Below are 20890 nucleotides of genomic sequence, written 5' to 3'. Positions count from 1 at the left end.
TCTTGAAGAAAATATGCAATCCACTGATTAGATCCATTTAGAGTTGATTTGAGTATAGTCCGGCCACCGGCACGAAGCAGGGCATAGCAGCGTCGGGCTCCATGGAGCAGTAGAGGCGGCGGTAGGAACGGCCTTGAAGGCCTTGGGAGAGAGGAAAGAAATGCGACTTGTCTCTGCAAGAGGTGGGAGGAACCTCTTGCAGACTTCTTAGCTTAACATCCCAGGGAACTAATGGGATAACTGGGGATGTTGTTTGCTCCTGACAAGAGTCTCAAAGTCTGGGGTGATGGTAGACAAAGCAACTCTGAGGTCATGCTCAATGTCCAATCTGTTCCTCTGCTTTGTCTTCAGCTGGACCAGAGCTGAGAAGACACTTTCACAAAGATAGGTAGTGCAAAAAAAAATGATATATTAAATAAAATATATATATATATATATATCTTTTAACTTTTTTCTTTTTACACACACATCCATGACCCACTCAAAATGGCCCTGCGACCCACTTTTGGGTCGCGACCCACCAGTTGAGAAGCACTGGTCTAAACGTTACATGAACACACACAACTTCTCATCATACAACAAAAACCCAGTTCATTTTTACTCACGTAAAAAACAACGCTGTTCTTAGGTAGAGAGAAGACATAAGCCTTGGCCAACGCTAACCTAAGCTATACAAAGCGACCAAGACAATTTTCACACCACACGTCGTATCTCCAAATGTAGTGAAGTAACATTATGTTTTGATAAACAAAGACATCGTTATTAACAAAAAACATTCGGGAGGGGGAGGAAGGAAGAGTGGGGTAATGTCCAATGGACACCTTACCTGCACCAACGAACGCAGGATGAAAGGCCGTAACACAGGTTGGTCCACCACGTTGACGAAGGCCTCTCGATGGCAAGGCCAGAAGAAGCAATGGCCGAAGCCTCGCTCCGGCGTGACGCCCCCCTCCTGCAGCCGGTCATGGCGTAGGCCGACGACATCTTCTGCCAAAGATGACGTTGTAGTCAGAGTGCCAGGGCCCGCTATTCTCACGGCTAGCGCCAATGGTTGTAGCACAAGCTAAACAGCTAACTCTAGGCTAACTGATAGCATCAAGCTAACGTTTCCAGCCGAGCGCAGCCGGCAGCTAACGTCGTAGCTAAACAGCTAACTGGCTAACAGTTAGCTCATACCGGCTATTGCTAGCCACTAGCTAACGCAGAAGCAAGCTAAGCGGCTACTACTGAAAGCTGTACAACGTGAGAAAAGCAATACAGGCCAACACTTCAGACAGCCGCTGTCTTTTCCTCTTCTTATCCGAAGAAAAAAGGGAAAAAGGCAACAGGGATCATCCCTATGTTCCCCGGGTCCTATGTTCCCCGGGTTCTATGTTCCCCGCTTTGATTGATTAATAGATTGAACATTTTATAAATTATTATTTTATTAATTATTAATGTCCGCCTTGTTTCGAACGGTTAAGCTTAGGCCCTCGTCCGAACTGGTTAAGGTTAGAGTTTGGAATCAGGGCTGGTGGTCTAAAATGTTCAATCTATCAATCAATCAAAGCGGGGAACATGGAACCCGGGGAACATAGGACCCGGGGAACATAGACATGCTCCCAGGCAACACACCCCCCTCTTCAGAACGGTGTTTACCAGACACAGCATTGTCGGCAGCAAGCCCCTCGTTGTACGTGGGCTGCAGCCGACCTGAGCTCGGGGATATTCTCATAACAAACACCAAGCTCACCTCCCTCGCGCCGGGTGTTTTTCATCTTGAAAAGCGGGGCCAGCACGACGACAGAGGGTATCTGTTTGTCCAGAGACCGGGGAATTGAACCGCAGATTCGGAATCACGGTCCCAGGAAAACAAAGCTACGACTTCACTGAGGAGGAGCTAATGTTATCGTGGGGCATCAGACTAGAACCCCCTCCATGCCGCTAAGTGGCAGCGAAAAGGATTCTAACCTAGAGCCGACCTTCGTAAGCTGTGCAGTTGACCCCCCACAACTGACACACCTGGCGCCCGCGTCGCAAAAAACATCACCTGCCCAGAGAGGCCGTCAGCCCCCACACAGCCGACCGCCTTATTATTATTATTATAGTGTCCAGCTGCAGAGCCGGAGGCAATGCCGGCGGGAATTGCTCAGCGACGCGCGCCCCTAATGCGAAGCACCGGTGGAGGTCAGAATGATCATCATCTTCTAGACACTCCAGTGGCGAAGACATTATCGCTGTATTTCCTCGAAAAATAGTGAGAGAGAAAACAAAGATATAATGTCAACGCAGCTCCTCTTCTCCAATAACTATTTCGGTCACTAAACTAAAGTGGTGTATACAGGCACTTTACGGTGGTGAAAATAGGGAAGGAGCTGATGGTGTGGCCACGACCCCGCTTATGTAGAGGAGCGGATGTGGGTGTGGCCAGGCGGATGGGTGTGTGCATGTGGAGAAAGTTATTCAATATTAGACTGAATAAATGGATAGTTCCAAGAGAGCAGAGCGTAAGCTATACGATAATATAACCTGGCTTTACTCACCTCTCTCTCTCTCTCTCTCTCTCTCTCTCTCTCTCTCTCTCTCTCTCTCTCTCTCTCTCTCTCTCTCTCTCTCTCAGGTTTGGTCCAGACTGTCACAGGTCTTGTCCTGAGAGGACCTACAGTGTTAATAACAGCATGGTGTGTTCAGGCTGTGAAGATGAGCGCTGTGTGAACTGTGACCAGGACCAATGTTACTGGTGTGAGGGGGGCTTCTACATCGACGGTAGGTCTCTGTGTGTCTTAGGGAGAGAGAGAGAGGGAGAAAGAGAGAGAGAGAGATTTTACAGCATCCCAAATATTCCCAATAACAGTTAGGTCAGAAAGAAGTGCTTTTCATTGAGCTAGGCTGATCATCCACCATGTATATGGAACAAACTGACCCAGGATCAGCCCTTATCATTGAAATGGGTTGCTCATCCAACATGTATATGGAACAACCTGAAGCAGTAATTGTCAGCCTTCAGTTGACTTTGGCTACGGTTGTAGGCTGATGGTTTGGATATTTAGCAGCATGTAATTGTTGGATTTCAACCAGACGGGGTGTGTGTGGAGCATTGTAAAGAGGGCTTCTTCGTGGACGAGGAGAGCCAGGACTGTGAGGTGTGTCACCGCTCCTGCCGGACCTGCGGCGGGCCGGACTACGACGACTGTGACTCCTGTGAAGACGGCTTCTCGCTGAAGGCCGGAGAGTGTCTGGACGACCGGCAGTCAACCCCCTGCCAGGAGAAAAACTTCAGAAACAGTACTGTCTATCTATCTATCTATCTATCTATCTATCTATCTATCTATCTATCTGTCTGTCTGTCTGTCTGTCTGTCTGTCTGTCTGTCTGTCTGTCTGTCTGTCTGTCTGTCTGTCTGTCTGTCTGTCTGTCTGTCTGTCTGTATGTCTGTCTCGAGATCATGTGTACAAAAAATCGAAGGAAATTAATAAAGGGAAGATGATTAAACAGAAGGTTCTGTAGATACAGTACTGAATTCTCCCATCTGGACCAATGCAATTTGAAATATTATTATAGAATATAGAATAGGAGGCTTATAAATTACCTTATTATAGCCAATTCGCACATTTATATATATATATACATATATTATCTTTCAAATGCCCAAGTTCAATTTGGATTTAGTATCACCAGGTGTGCATAAGAACAGATAATGAAATATACTGTAATCTACTGTACTTTTTTATTTTCCCCACAGTGCAACCGTTTTGAAACTAATTTCAGATCTAATTGTTCCTATATGTTAACAATAGGGAAGAGAAACTTGAAAGCCTTTCAATATTTGTCAAAAACATTACCTTTTGTGGCTTATTATCCCGAATATTAAGTTATTGACACTGTACAACTGTACAAGCAAAACTGTACATTGGAATATTGACAAGACCATACTTGGTCATTTACTGTACATTGGAGGGGGTTGTGTTAGGACATTTACAGGGGCCAGTTTCGAATTGCAGTCTCCCGTAGGTGTTTTTTGAGAGTGTTTTTGAAAGTGGGTAGTGATTCACATTCCTTTACAGCTTTGGGTAGGGCGTTCCACATTGATGTGGCATAATTGCTAAACGTGTTTAGTCCCTTGTTTGAGCCGAATCTGGGTTTAACATGATTTGTGGAGCTCCCTCTGGTGTTGTGATTGTGGTATTCACTGACCTTTGGGAAGTATTTTGACATGTACATGGGTACCTTGGTCGTGTAGTGTATCTTGTAGACCAGGCCCATTGCAAGTTGCTGTACTCTGTCGTCTACTCTAAGTCATCCTAGGTTGTCAAAGTGGGCAGGGGTGAGGTGGGTTCTAGGAGTAAGGTCAAGCAGTAGTCTGACCAGTTAGTTTTGAGATGTTTGTAATTTAGTTTTTAGCGCCTTTGAGGTGCTTTGGTACCATGAGGTGCAAGCATAGTAGTAATACCCTTGAATGAGTGCTCCTGCCAGAGTCTTCAGGGTATTCTTGTTTACCAGTGAGGAGATCCGGTACAAGAATCGAGTTCGTTGGTTGACTTTTTTTTATTACATTGGATGCCATTTTGTCACAGGAAAGATTTGCCTCTAGATAGGTAATATCTTCTTTCCTTGTGACAATATTGTCACCCACTGTAACTGAGAAGCCGTCGGTCTTGCTGAGTTTGTTATTTGAACCGAAGAGAATGGACTCTGTTTTGCCCATGTGTAATGATAGTTTGTTATCAGCGAGCCATATGCAGATTTTGCCTAGTTCTGAGCTGAGGGTTTTTTCAACCAGTAACTTGTTCTTGTCAGAGACCAGCAGGGCTGAGTCGTCCGCAAACAGGAACAAGTTGCAGTCACAAGCTGACGACATGTCATTTGCATAAATTAGGAACAGTAGCGGACCTAGTATGCTTCCTTGTGGAACACCACAGCTCACTGTGAGGGGGGGGGTATAGGGTACCGTTTACCTCCACCATCTGCTCTCTCCCCTCCAGGTAGGATTGCATCCAGCTCACTGATAGACTATCAAAACCAATTGCTTTTAGCTTGTCAATCAGAATGGTGTGATTGACAGTGTCGAAGGCCTTTTGTAGGTCCAGCATGACCATGCCGCAGTATTTGCCCACGTCCACCTCTTGTTTGATGTGGTCGTTTAAATAGAGAAGGCATGTGTCAGTGAAGCCAGATTGGAATTCGTAGATTAGATTTGTTTCCGCAAGGTATTTTTCGACCTGTTCGTATACAATCTTTTCCATGACTTTCGAGATGGAGGTAAGGATAGAAACAGGGCGGTAGTTGCCTGGGTCTAATTTACTGAATTTTTTGTGCAGGGGTGTTACTCTCGCAATTTTGAAGTCCTTGGGGACGTGTCCCTGTTTTATGGAGAGGTTTATTATGTGTGTGATGACTGGGGTGATGGCGGCTGCTGAGTCTCTGAGGAATTTGGAGGGGATGTTGTCATGGCCAGTGGCCTTGTTAGGTTGGAGGGCGCTCAGTTTTTTGAGTACCTCATCTGTTGTTACCATTTCCAGTTTGAAGTCATCTTTGTGGACCCCTAGGTTCTTGTAGTATGCTACTATGTGTTCTACCCCATAATGCCCTGAGTGGGAGGGTAGTTTGTTTACCAGTGTTGTGGCTATGTTTGTGAAGAAACTGTTTAAGTAATTGGCTACATCCAGCTTGTCTGTGATGAGCGTGTTGTCCGTCTTTATGTTTATGTTTGAGAATCTGGTTTTAAGTTTTTTACTGCAGCCTAGTTGGTTATTGAGTAATTTCATGCACCTGTCCTAATAAACTAACCTACACTGTAACACGCAACACTTTGATGAACATTGTTACTCAGCTGATAGAGTTGTACCCTTCCTGATGACTTGTCGTACAGAACTTGTAAGTCGCTTTGGATAAAAGCGTCAGCTAAATGACTAAATGTAAATGTAATCAGTATTCCAGTGGATGACCGGGTACAGGATGGAATCAAGCAATCAGTAAGAAAGATAACTTTTCAAAAGGAACTGTTGTGTTGTGTCATGTTGTCTCATCTTGTCTCATCTTGCATCATGTTATGTTGTATCATGTTGTCTCGTCTTGCATCATGTCATGTTGTCTCATCTTGTCTCATCTTGCATCATGTTATGTTGTATCATGTTGTCTAGTCTTGCATCATGTCATGTTGTATCATGTTGTCTCGTCTTGCATCATGTCATGTTGTATCATGTTGTCTCGTCTTGCATCATGTCATGTTGTATCATCTTGTCTCGTCTTGCATCATGTCATGTTGTCTCATGTTGTCTCGTCTTGCATCATGTCATGTTGTCTCATCTTGTCTAGTCTTGCATCATGTCATGTTGTATCATGTTGTCTCGTCTTGCATCATGTCATGTTGTATCATGTTGTCTCGTCTTGCATCATGTCATGTTGTATCATGTTGTCTAGTCTTGCATCATGTCATGTTGTATCATGTTGTCTAGTCTTGCATCATGTCATGTTGTATCATGTTGTCTCGTCTTGCATCATGTCATGTTGTATCATGTTGTCTAGTCTTGCATCATGTCATGTTGTATCATGTTGTCTCGTCTTGCATCATGTCATGTTGTCTCATCTTGTCTCGTCTTGCATCATGTCATGTTGTATCATGTTGTCTCGTCTTGCATCATGTCATGTTGTATCATGTTGTCTCGTCTTGCATCATGTCATGTTGTCTCATCTTGTCTCATCTTGCATCATGTCATGTTGTCTCATGTTGTCTAGTCTTGCATCATGTCATGTTGTATCATGTTGTCTCGTCTTGCATCATGTCATGTTGTATCATGTTGTCTCGTCTTGCATCATGTCATGTTGTATCATGTTGTCTCGTCTTGCATCATGTCATGTTGTATCATGTTGTCTAGTCTTGCATCATGTCATGTTGTATCATCTTGTCTCATCTTGCATCATGTCATGTTGTATCATGTTGTCTCGTCTTGCATCATGTCATGTTGTCTCATGTTGTCTCGTCTTGCATCATGTCATGTTGTCTCATCTTGTCTCATCTTGCATCATGTCATGTTGTCTCATCTTGTCTCGTCTTGCATCATGTCATGTTGTATCATGTTGTCTCGTCTTGCATCATGTCATGTTGTATCATGTTGTCTCGTCTTGCATCATGTCATGTTGTATCATGTTGTCTCGTCTTGCATCATGTCATGTTGTATCATGTTGTCTCGTCTTGCATCATGTCATGTTGTCTCATCTTGTCTAGTCTTGCATCATGTCATGTTGTATCATGTTGTCTAGTCTTGCATCATGTCATGTTGTATCATGTTGTCTCGTCTTGCATCATGTCATGTTGTATCATGTTGTCTCATCTTGCATCATGTCATGTTGTATCATGTTGTCTCGTCTTGCATCATGTCATGTTGTATCATGTTGTCTAGTCTTGCATCATGTCATGTTGTATCATGTTGTCTCGTCTTGCATCATGTCATGTTGTATCATGTTGTCTCGTCTTGCATCATGTCATGTTGTCTCATCTTGTCTAGTCTTGCATCATGTCATGTTGTATCATGTTGTCTCGTCTTGCATCATGTCATGTTGTCTCATCTTGTCTAGTCTTGCATCATGTCATGTTGTATCATGTTGTCTCGTCTTGCATCATGTCATGTTGTATCATGTTGTCTCATCTTGCATCATGTCATGTTGTCTCATCTTGTCTAGTCTTGCATCATGTCATGTTGTATCATGTTGTCTAGTCTTGCATCATGTCATGTTGTCTCATCTTGTCTAGTCTTGCATCATGTCATGTTGTATCATGTTGTCTCATCTTGCATCATGTCATGTTGTCTCATCTTGTCTAGTCTTGCATCATGTCATGTTGTATCATGTTGTCTAGTCTTGCATCATGTCATGTTGTATCATGTTGTCTTGCATCATGTCATGTTGTATCATGTTGTCTCGTCTTGCATCATGTCATGTTGTATCATGTTGTCTCGTCTTGCATCATGTCATGTTGTATCATGTTGTCTCGTCTTGCATCATGTCATGTTGTATCATGTTGTCTCGTCTTGCATCATGTCATGTTGTATCATGTTGTCTCGTCTTGCATCATGTCATGTTGTATCATGTTGTCTCGTCTTGCATCATGTCATGTTGTCTCATCTTGTCTCGTCTTGCATCATGTCATGTTGTATCATGTTGTCTAGTCTTGCATCATGTCATGTTGTATCATGTTGTCTCGTCTTGCATCATGTCATGTTGTCTCGTCTTGTCTCGTCTTGCATCATGTCATGTTGTCTCATGTTGTCTCGTCTTGCATCATGTCATGTTGTATCATGTTGTCTCGTCTTGCATCATGTCATGTTGTATCATGTTGTCTCGTCTTGCATCATGTCATGTTGTATCATGTTGTCTCGTCTTGCATCATGTCATGTTGTATCATGTTGTCTCGTCTTGCATCATGTCATGTTGTCTCATGTTGTCTCGTCTTGCATCATGTCATGTTGTCTCATGTTGTCTCGTCTTGCATCATGTCATCTTGTCTCGTCTTGCATCATGTCATGTTGTATCATGTTGTCTCGTCTTGCATCATGTCATGTTGTATCATGTTGTCTCGTCTTGCATCATGTCATGTTGTATCATGTTGTCTAGTCTTGCATCATGTCATGTTGTCTCATGTTGTCTCGTCTTGCATCATGTCATGTTGTCTCATCTTGTCTCGTCTTGCATCATGTCATGTTGTATCATGTCGCGTCATCATGTGTTGTGTTATATTGTGTCAATATGTCGTGTCATGTCATATTGTGTCATATTGTGTCATACTGTGTCATATTGTGTCATACTGTGTTGTGTCGTGTTATGTGTCCAGGTATGGGAGACTGTGAGCGGTGTCATGTGTCCTGTAGGACCTGCTCGGACAGAGGAAAAGAAGATTGTAACACGTGTGACCTAGGTACAGTATAGTACTGTCACTGTTGTCAGGTACAGTATAGTACTGTCACTCTTGTCAGGTACAGTATAGTACTGTCACTCTTGTCAGGTACAGTATAGTACTGTCACTGTTGTCAGGTACAGTATAGTACTGTCACTCTTGTCAGGTACAGTATAGTACTGTCACTCTTGTCAGGTACAGTATAGTACTGTCACTCTTGTCAGGTACAGTATAGTACTGTCACTGTTGTCAGGTACAGTATAGTACTGTCACTCTTGTCAGGTACAGTATAGTACTGTCACATATATATATTTTTCTTTTCTTTCGAAGCTTCGGCCCCGAAGCTTCGATTGCCAGCCCTAGTACAGTATAGTACCATGGTTCTGTCATGTTGTTGTCAGGTACAGTACCATGGTTCTGTCATGTTGTTGTCAGGTACAGTACCATGGTTCTGTCATGTTGTTGTCAGGTACAGTACCATGGTTCTGTCATGCTGTTGTCAGGTACAGTACCATGGTTCTGTCATGCTGTTGTCAGGTACAGTACCATGGTTCTGTCATGCTGTTGTCAGGTACAGTACCATGGTTCTGTCATGCTGTTGTCATGTACAGTACCATGGTTCTGTCATGCTGTTGTCATGTACAGTACCATGGTTCTGTCACTCTGTTGTCAGGTACAGTACAGTACCATAGTTCTGTCACTCTGTTGTCAGGTACAGTACCATGGTTCTGTCATGTTGTTGTCAGGTACAGTACCATGGTTCTGTCATGCTGTTGTCAGGTACAGTACCATAGTTCTGTCACTCTGTTGTCAGGTACAGTACCATGGTTCTGTCATGTTGTTGTCAGGTACAGTACAGTACCATAGTTCTGTCACTCTGTTGTCAGGTACAGTACCATGGTTCTGTCATGCTGTTGTCAGGTACAGTACCATGGTTCTGTCATGTTGTTGTCAGGTACAGTACCATGGTTCTGTCATGTTGTTGTCAGGTACAGTACCATGGTTCTGTCATGCTGTTGTCAGGTACAGTACCATGGTTCTGTCATGCTGTTGTCATGTACAGTACCATGGTTCTGTCATGCTGTTGTCAGGTACAGTACCATAGTTCTGTCACTCTGTTGTCAGGTACAGTACCATGGTTCTGTCATGTTGTTGTCAGGTACAGTACCATGGTTCTGTCATGTTGTTGTCAGGTACAGTACCATGGTTCTGTCACTCTGTTGTCAGGTACAGTACAGTACCATAGTTCTGTCACTCTGTTGTCAGGTACAGTACCATGGTTCTGTCATGTTGTCAGGTACAGTACCATGGTTCTGTCATGCTGTTGTCAGGTACAGTACCATAGTTCTGTCACTCTGTTGTCAGGTACAGTACCATGGTTCTGTCATGTTGTTGTCAGGTACAGTACCATGGTTCTGTCATGTTGTTGTCAGGTACAGTACCATGGTTCTGTCATGTTGTTGTCAGGTACAGTACCATGGTTCTGTCATGCTGTTGCACACCAAAGCATCACTGAACCCTAATTCTGTAAATTGATCACCAAATGCTTGAATAAAACACTGTCTACCAAACCAACACATTCACCGCGGTGCTACAGTACTTGTATATCAGGGTTTCTTAAACCGTGAGTTGGAACCCATAATTGACTGGCCTAAATCTGATGGCACACATTGTGAGCATAAACCTCATAACACCAATTTGATTATGTATCTAAAATTAAACATTTATAATGATATGTACAAATATATAATTTGAAATGTGTTTAACTATGGACTTTCACAGTTGACTTTATGTTATTGTGTTGGAGAGTGTTTTTTCTGAAAAGTTACCTCTTTGGAGCAACAATCTATTTTTCTTTCCTTCTTGTTATGATCAGTGTAATTAGTGTCTCTCTCTTAATAGTATTCAGGCTATTCTCGGGAGTGACAACTTTTTGTTGGATTTCCTACGAATTGGTGAGTGTACAAAACAAACGCCGGCCCTAATCCTAACCATAACCCTAACCTTAACCATAACCATAATCATAACCCTAACCCTAACCTTAACCATAACCATAACCTTAACTTTAACTATAACTATAACCATAACTTTAACCATAACCATAACCTTAAAGGAACTTGTCTGACTCTGGGGGAGATGGAAAATGTTGGAGTAACAATAACATAACCATAATTATAACCTAACCCTATCCATGACGTTAACTGAACCACAAAGTAACAGAGAAGCTGGAAATTGGTGCACCACCTTTTGTAGCATTATGCTACAAACCGGTTCATGTTGCAGTATTCAGTAGACATTATTCATTGTATTTCACCAGTGGTATAAAACAACCATATTTATTTTGTCTGTCCCCAGGCCATTTCCTGACGGCTCATCAGTCCTGTGTGTCCCGCTGTCCGTTGGGGACGTTCTCCAACAGGCCGCTGCATCGCTGTGAGGACTGTCTGCCAGGCTGTGCAGTGTGCCAGGACGCCACGCGGTGCCAACACTGCCACAGGGAACACACACACCTCTACCTGCAGGACGGAGTGTGTGTGGTGGAGTGTCAGAGGTGGGGTCTCACTCTACTCTACTCTACTCTTCAAACATTATAATACATTACCAGTATATACACACCATATCCCCCCTGGGAACAATATCTCCTCTCCTCTCCTCTCTCCTCTTCCCTCCTCTCCCCTCCTCTCGTCTCATCTTGTCTCGTCGCCTCATCTCCACTCCTATCCCCTCCTTTCATTTATTCTCCTCTCCTCTACTCCCCCCTCCCTCTTTTCTCTCTCCTCTCCCTCTCCCCTCCCTCTCCTCTTCCCTCCTCTCCCCTCCTCCCCTCTTCGTCTTGTCTCATCTCCTCCCTCTCATCTCCTCCTCTCATCTCCTATCCTACCCTCCTCTCCTATTCTCTCCTCTCCCTCTCCCCTCCCCTCTTCCTCTGGTCTCACCCCCACTCTTCTCTCCCCTCCTCCCCTCTTCCTCTGGTCTCACCCCCCTCCTCTCCTCCCCCCACTCCCCTCTCCTCTCCTCCCCTCTTCCTCTGGTCTCATCTCCTCCCCCTCTCCTCTCCTCCCCTCTTCCTCTGCCTCTGGTCTCATCTCCCCCCCCCCCTCTCTCCTCTCCTCTCATCCCCTCTTCCTCTTGGCTTATCTCCTCCCCCCACCTGCTCTCCTCCCCTCTTCCTCTGGTCTCATCTCCTCTCTACTCTCCTCCCCTCTTCCTCTGGTCTCATCTCCTCTCCTCTCCTCTCTCCAGAGGTTTTCCTCAGGAGGGTGTGTGTCAGTCCTGTGCCCTGGGGTGTGCGTCCTGCCAGGGCAACGCCACCCACTGTATGAGTTGTTCCAGTGGATACCTGCTTCTGGAGGGCTCCTGTAGGGGGCACTGTCCTGAGAGACACTACGCCACGGAAAGAGAATGTCTCCGGTGTCCACCTGATTGTACAGAATGCAACAAGGACGGCCTGTGCCAGGGTGAGGAGGGGTTTACCTTGCCATTATATACAATACACAGTACATGTTTAAGTGTCCAAGTGTCTTTTTTAAATTGTTCCCAATGAGGAGTGAGCGAATGCGGCCGTTCCAGCTTTTAAAGGTGGTTAGGTGGTTGGTGATACATAGTACATGTTTAACATGGATGAAATATACAATACATAATACATGATGGAATATACAATACATAGTACATGTTTAACATATAACATGGATGAAATATACAATACATAGTACATGATGGAATATACAATACATAGTACATGTTTATCATATAACATGAATGGAATATACAATACATAATACATGATGGAATATACAATACATAGTACATGTTTAACATATAACATGGATGGTGTAACTGAGGGGTACAATTCCCTGACTGTATTGATAAGTATGGTATCATTAAACCACTACCGCTTTATGTACTTTAACTACTGGCCATACAGTACACAATATATGAATATGATGAACACTTCCCACAATGAAATCGGTTCCAGTCAAAGGTATTAATCAAGTATTTAATGGAGCAAAAGGTACATATGATACTTATATTACATTTGATTGCACTTGTAAGGCAAATGAGTATTCATAGGCAAATCAACACTGAATGTCCATTCTCTGGTTACGCAGGAGGCAAGTATACAACCTGGCTCTTAGGGAATTATATCTATGGTACACTTAATGATATAGCGGGATATACTGGAAGGGGTCCTCCCGGTTGTAAGCCGGCAGGGGGGGTAGGAGAGCTGTCGGTAGTAGAACGTCTGGTCAACGATATCTAGGGAGACTTCGAGTACAGAAGACAGTGCGATAGACTCTTGATCCGCAGACGAATACAGCTTGGTTCTCTTGTAGGCTGTAGCTCCACAGTGAAGAAAGCTAGGCGGCCTCAGGCTCTCTGAGCGCCGACTCGACCTTGACTCCTCTCGGGGGTAAAATCCAACACTCGCAGGCGTCGGCGATTATCCACTCCACAAATCACAGTACCAAAGCAAATATATATTCCAGCCGCACAGGGCTATGCAGACGTCGGGTAGGTAATCCAGTGTACATGTCCATTCGGTCCTCGCCTAGATCTCCTCGGATGAAAGCGCCATGTGGTCGGCCCAGCCTGGATAAGAATCTAGCTAACACGAGGAAGCGTTGGAGATGCTGGTCACTTTAGAACTCTAACCGCACGATGCACCATACACAATAGACTATTATTAACTTAATAGAAATACGTCGCACTCGACGGTACAGTGCCAAACTCTGACAATTCAGTTATTAATTCGCACGCGGTCTCAATGCTATTCTGGGGCCAAACAGGCCATACTTCACCGCACGTCGTATCGTGGGTGAGGCTTCACTTAGTGGGTAACAAACTAGGTTAACTAACTTCTGTATCCACCTGCGCTATATTTATATGCACGGTGAACAAATAGTGCCACTCTCATTTCTGTCGCCGTATCCCTGCGCAGGGCCGGGGCTAGTACAGACATGTCTTGTCGGTAACTTTGAACTTGGCTCCGGGGGCTGGTCCCCTGGCGCCTGGTCCTTTGTCCAATAGGAGAATGAACTATTATGGGCTATAGTAGGCTAAAGGGATATTCTGTGTATATGTACAAGGAATATACAAGGGATATCAAACGATATACAAATACTATTCAATATATATCAATAAATAAATATATATATTCGGTTTAATCTGATCCTTCGTAACAGATGGAATATACAATACATAGTACATGATGGAATATACAATACATATTACATGTTTAACAGTACACATAACATGGATGGAATATATCATTCATAGCACATGTTTAACATGTTTTATTTAATTAGATTTAATGTTTAATATGTATTGATATTCCAAAAAGAAGAGGTTAATCTGAAGAGAAACAAATATTTATTCCAGTGAAAAGCAGCAAAGTAATCAAAGTTTAGTTTTTCCCTTCTAACGCTCTTTTTTTCTCTCTACCCCTCCCTCTCTACTCCTCCATCTCCCTCCCTCTCTCTCCCTCTCCTTCTCTCTCCCTCCCTCTCTCTCCCGCTCTCCCTTCCCCATCTCTACAGAATGTGCGGAGTACTACTTCCTCCATAACGACCGGTGTGTGGACGACTGCCCAGTCGGCCTCTTCGCCAGCGAGGAACAGAGGGAGTGCATGCGTTGCCATGCCGACTGCACCTCCTGCGATGGCCCAGACTCGGATGACTGTGACGTGTGTCGAAACCCGAAGGCAGTGCGCTACAACGGGGAGTGTCTGCCACAGTGCCCCTCGAACACCTACCATGACACGGCCAGCACAGAGTGCCGGGGTAGGGATGGCCTCAACTGGTGAATCGTGACCCAAAATTGGGTCGCGGGGCCATTTTGAGTGGGTCGCGGATGTGTAAAAAAATTAAATATATATATATATTTAAAAACGTTTTTTTTTTTTACATTTCTGATGCTGCGCTTTTAATTTTGAAGGAGATACGTCTCCCATGACAGCGCACGTGCAGTAGCCGTTCGCTGCCAGCGTTGTCATGACAGTAACACTAATGTCGTCACATCAGTTAGCGCTCATTGATTCGAGCATTTGTAAACATGGCGAAACGCAAATACGACACCGACTACATTATGGGTTTTCTTAGATTGAGGACAAAAGAGAGGGACCAAAACCTCAGTGTGTTGTGTGCAGTGACGTGCTAGCACAGGAAAGCATGAAGCCATAAAAAATGAATATTCTTCATATTACAATGCTGTTCAGTATCCCCTGATTTGTTGCACTTTTTTTTTGTTTATTTCATGTTTTTAACAATGCATGAAGAATTGTGTATTACTGCACAATTCTTTTGTGAAATAAATCAAAGTCAAAGTGGTTACAAAATGTGGGTCACGACTTAATGACTATGGGAAAATGTGGGTCCTGAGGCTAGACCAGTTGAGAACCACTGCTCTAAATAACCTAGACCCTTACCTCAACCTTATTGATCACAGCCAACGTTCTTCTAAGCAGCTTAAAATATGTAAATCAAATACTAATCGACACATGGGGAAAAAGTACATAATGTACGTTATGTTATAGCCATAAGTAATATATTTATGTATTGTGTTTGATTGATTGATTGAAAACTGTATTAACAGATTGCAGAATGGGTACAGTACAGTACAGCTCAATACATACAATTGTTAAGGGGATGCAGACCAGAGAAAGACTTTCGTCTTGTTTACATCAGGGTCCCCCATTTTCAATTCATCATAACATATATGACACACACGACATGCAGATAGACAGTACTGCTACATCTGTACATTTATGACATACCAGATTTGCAAATACAGTACTGTTTGTGATACAAAAAGTGTCCGGAAAAGAGTGTATATACATTTGACGTAGAAACTGTACATTGGAGGTGGGGGGGGGACACTGTACACTGTACATTGGAATACTGACAAAGCCATACTTGGTCATTTACTGTACAACTGGGTTAGGACATTTGTAGGGGCCAGTTTCGAATTGCAGTCTCCCGTAGGTGTTCTTTGAGTGTTTTTGAAAGTGGGTAGTGATTCACATTCCTTTACAGCTTTGGGTAGGGCGTTCCACATTGATGTGGCATAATTGCTAAACGTGTTTAGTCCCTTGTTTGAGCCGAATCTGGGTTTTACATGATTTGTGGAGCTCCCTCTGGTGTTGTGATCGTGGTATTCACTGACCTTTGGGAAGTATTTTGACATGTACATGGGTACCTTGGTCGTGTAGTGTATCTTGTAGACCAGGCCCATTGCAAGTTGCTGTACTCTGTCGTCTACTCTAAGCCATCCTAGGTTGTCAAAGTGGGCAATACAGTGTAATACAGCTTGGCATTGCTTGGCGTTGCTAATAAACATTTTAAATAATTTTTCTAAACTGGTCAACACAACTTACCTCAGTGAAATACTTGTGACCAAGAATGTTGTGATAAATTGTCTAAGGTATTTAAATGGGCCATACGCAAAAAAATTGGGAAGACTCAACAAATGAAAGGTATGTTACTATTGTGGGGAAAACTGTTTGGTCTATTACTTACACTGGGTGTGGGGGGGGGGGGGGGTGTTACCTACTAGACGGGATACAGTTATTAAGGGGAACTACAGTGTGCTAACGGGCATCAGTCACTAAATAGCAGTTGATGCCTCTGTAAAATCTCCTAGGTTATTAAACCCTAGGCCCCACTAACCGCATTCATATACCTTACGCCAGGGATCGGCAATAGGCGGCCCGCGGGCCAACATTGGCCCGCCAGCAATAATTTCTGGCCCGTCAGATTATTTTGAGAATATGATATTTATTTGACGCGCGGGAAATATTCACTCGGGACGCCAGGGTGTCTTTTATTGTGAAGCTGTATCTATCTACCGGCAGTCATCAAAAGCATGTCTGTCACTATAGCCAATTGAAATGCTAGAAATGGTCAGGTGGACTGGGAGAACCAATGGAATAGTCCCACTGGGCCCCGTGTCTATTTCCCTAACGCACTTTCACTTCCGCGTTCAAGATGCGACTCGCGAGCGAGTTGAAGAAAACAAAACAAACATCTTTGGATAGCAACGGGGAAATATAACGCTTCTTTTAATAAACAGGAGCCATACTTAAAATATGGGTTTATCGCAACAGGTCGGTGATTCTTGCGTGCCGAGCCGACGTCCTCTCTGCATAATATGTGGCGACAACAACAACAACGAGGCAAGTTGGCAGATAAAGTAGCTGCATTCAACGCCAATCTGGAATTGGAGGGCGGCGAGTGGATATGACATGTTTCAAACATTAGCAGGGATTTTGGAGGACTGAACAACAAACAAGGAGGTATGGTGAGTCGTGTTTTCATGCATTCTGATCTGTTCATCACCCGCCGGCGCCGCGGTGATCAGCAACAGCTGAGAGCTGTTCATGAATGAATGGATGAGTGAGAACTTTGTTTGGCGGATTGCAGAGTGGGTGCAGTGCAGTGCGGCGCAATACACACGGTTGTTGGGGGGATGCAGACCAGAGAAAAACGTTTGTCTTTTTTCAATATCAGTATATTAAATTAGCCATTGTTTTTGATCCTGGCCCGCCAAGCAACGGCTTGGGGAAAATCTGGCCCGCGGCCAAACCTAATTGGCGACCCCTGCCTTACGCCTTGTAGCGTGGCAACTACAGTTGGGGGCCCAGCTGGACATAGCTCCTCCATGCTCCTGCTACCCAGAGCTACAGAGAACTACAGAAGGCAGATTTATCTTGAATTACAGGCATATATGCTTTTTAAACTAGTTTAAACTGGTGATGCTCATCATGATTCAAGAATCTAAATTGAACTGTAGCAGGGATACTGAACATGGTCGAAGGTACAGCCAACCAACTTCTAGAATAAACCGCACGCACGCACGCACGCACGCACACACACACACACACACACACACACACACACACACACACCTACACACCTACACACCTACACACCTACACACACACACACACACACACACACACACTTTGAGGGTGTTCACACCCACATCAAGTGAACCGTGTAGGAATTGTAGCCTTTGTTATACACAGGGGAGATTTTAGGGGAGCAATAGTAATGGTACAAATTCATATTTGGTTGCAAATCCTTTGCCGTCCGCAACTCTTAATTGGTCATTACCAGTGTCTCTTAATACATTTGAATGGGACTTCATGGGATTTTATGTGTCCATTCAGTGGACTCTCTATGAGAACACAGTATGGGATAAGTAGATGAGTACAGATATATATATCCAATTACTATGGAAGTCAATGGAGAAATCAAATATTTGTATACAACAAGTGCATGTATTGAAATAAACGAAACCATCTTGTGCAGTGAGACCATCCGCTCTCCTGATATCGATTCCTCCCACGACTTACATGAATGTGTTCCTCTGAGCTTGGATAGGTTGTGTCTCATGTCAATCTCCTCCCTCCCAGACTGTGATAGGTCGTGTCCGACGTGCTCAGGCCCTGAGCCCTCCTCCTGCCTCAGCTGTGACGCCAACATGCGGCGTGATGCCAGCGGGCACTGTGTGTGGTACAGCGAGTGTTCTTTGCACTCCTACCGGGGCGAGGACGGAGGATGCCAGCTGTGCCACACGCTCTGCCACCGCTGCTCGGGGCCGGGCAAGGACCACTGTCTCAGCTGTAGTGCCCCATACTCCCTACTTAGTGAGTATATTATATTATACTGCATTATATTATATTATACTCTATTATATTATATTATACTGTATTCTATTATATACTACAGTAATATACTATTATATTATACTGTATTATATTATATTATATTATACTGTATTATATTATATTATACTGTGTTATAGTATACTGTATTATATTATATTATATTATATTATACTGTATTATATTATATTATACTGTGTTATAGTATACTGTATTATATTATATTATATTATACTGTATTATATTCTATTATACTCTATTATATTATACTGTATTATATAATATAATACAGTATAATATAATACAGTATACTATTATATTATACTGTGTTATAGTATACTGTATTATATTATATTATACTCCGTTATATTATATTATACTGTATTATATTATATTATACTGCATTATATTATATTATACTCTTATATGTCCGATATTATCGGTCTACCGATATTATCGGCCGATATTGGCATTAAAATGTGATATCGGAAAATATCGGTATCGGTTTTACATTTCAATAACCTTTATTTACCCAGGGAAGCAAGTAAGAACAAATTCAGATTTTATTTATTGTCAAAAGTATGCATAATGTTGTGTTAATTCCACAACAAGAGATATGTAAGGGATAATGTACGGCTACGAGGTCATTGTCGCAAAATAATTGACCGACATGGAGTTTAGAACACGAGGCGCCTCGCCGAGGTATAGAGGTGTTCTAAACGCAGTGAAGGTCAATTATTTTGCGACAATGACCGATACATTATCCCGCTTATTACATGGCTAACTTACTAACAATATACCTAATTAATTTTACACCATCGACAAGACGAGATCAAATGCAGACGCAGTTGTTCTGTGGCTCCGCTGTAATAATGGTAATGCTTAGCTTTCGTGACTGCGACCAAAATGCTTGATTGTGATTGGTCAATAGCGCTCTGTTACCCGTATCAGCGGTCATTATTGCGCGTTGCCCATGGCAGCGGTCAGTTATCGAGAAATAATTCACAGCTGTCAGGGGCAACCGAGCGCTATTGACCAATCACAATTAAGCATTTTGGCGAATGTTAAAACGCCATGTAATAAGTAATGTTAATTACCTGAAATTATTCCGTTTTTTGGGGGGGGAAACCCTGCATATATCGGTATCGGTTGATATCGGTATAGGAAATTAAGAGTTGGACAATATCGGTATATCGGTATCGGTAAAAAAGCCAATATCGAGCATCCCACTGTCTCAGCTGTAGTGCCCCATACTCCCTACTCAGTGAGTTGTTATGCATATATTATACTGTATTATATTATACTGTATTATATTATATTATACTTCATTATATTATATTATACTCTATTATATTATATTATACTGTATTATATTATATTGGATAAGACCACTGTCTCAGCTGTAGTGCCTCATACTCCCTACTCAGTGAGTATATTATATTATACTGTATTATATTATATAATATTATACTATATTATATTATAAATTAATATTACTATATTATATTGAATAAGACCACTGTCTCAGCTGTAGTGCCCCATACTCCCTACTCAGTGAGTTGTTATTAATATATTATATTATACTGTATTATATTATATTATACTGTATTATATTATATGTAATAAGACCACTGTCTCAGCTGTAGTGCCCCATACTTCCTACTCAGTGAGTTATGGAGGTACTGATACCGAAGTTTCAGTATCGTCCAAACTATAGAATCTTTGTAAACACACCCAAACTTGATGTGGTTAAATAAATACTGAATAGGGGCTTTCATAAGATTTAATAATCAAATAAACACATTTTGATCTATGTGTGTGTGTGTGTGTGTGTGTGTGTTTCAGACAGAACCTGTTTGGAGACGTGTCCTGCGGGTTACTATGGCGATGAGGAGGAGCACATGTGTGAGCGGTGTCACCCTAGCTGTGCGTCGTGTGAGGGGCATCACAGCATCCAGTGTTCCACCTGTCAACCTGCCTTCTACAGGCTGGGACGCAGCTGTGTGCAGAGCTGTGGGGAGAGGTAGGAACACACACACACACACACACACACACACACACACACACACACACACACACACACACACATAACACACACACACACACACACACACACACACACACACACACATACACACACACACACACACACACATAACACACACACACACACACACACACACATACATACCGCTGCTGTCGGGACAAAACCTCATAACTCCAAAAACCCAACTTTTCAGCAGATGAAAAAAACGAACACAGATTTGAGGGTGAATAGAGTTAGGAGGTTTAGACAGATGATCGGTTTAATGCTTTCCCATTGTTTAAACTTTGTAAAACCCACACACACATATGGA

At 43.0% G+C, this 20890-nt stretch overlaps 1 protein-coding gene across 1 annotated transcript in view; it reads left to right on the top strand.

Annotated features, from left to right (window-relative positions):
• LOC311248911 (proprotein convertase subtilisin/kexin type 5-like) overlaps positions 1–20560 on the top strand; it is a gene marked incomplete at both ends in the record, with an annotated part of 83281 nt that extends 62721 nt beyond the window's left edge. The window contains 8 exons of the mRNA XM_084338140.1: positions 2600–2745; positions 3058–3264; positions 8807–8890; positions 11225–11420; positions 12113–12327; positions 14407–14649; positions 18282–18515; positions 20379–20560. Coding sequence (XP_084194266.1) covers positions 2600–2745; positions 3058–3264; positions 8807–8890; positions 11225–11420; positions 12113–12327; positions 14407–14649; positions 18282–18515; positions 20379–20560 — 1507 coding nt within the window. The remainder of the gene's footprint in view (positions 1–2599; positions 2746–3057; positions 3265–8806; positions 8891–11224; positions 11421–12112; positions 12328–14406; positions 14650–18281; positions 18516–20378) is intronic.
• Positions 20561–20890: the final 330 nt, after the last annotated feature.

This window comes from Notolepis coatsorum (genome assembly GCF_963971535.1).
Source record: "Notolepis coatsorum genome assembly, chromosome: 2".
NCBI lineage: Eukaryota > Metazoa > Chordata > Actinopteri > Aulopiformes > Paralepididae > Notolepis > Notolepis coatsorum.
This window is presented reverse-complemented; position numbering and strand designations above follow the sequence as displayed.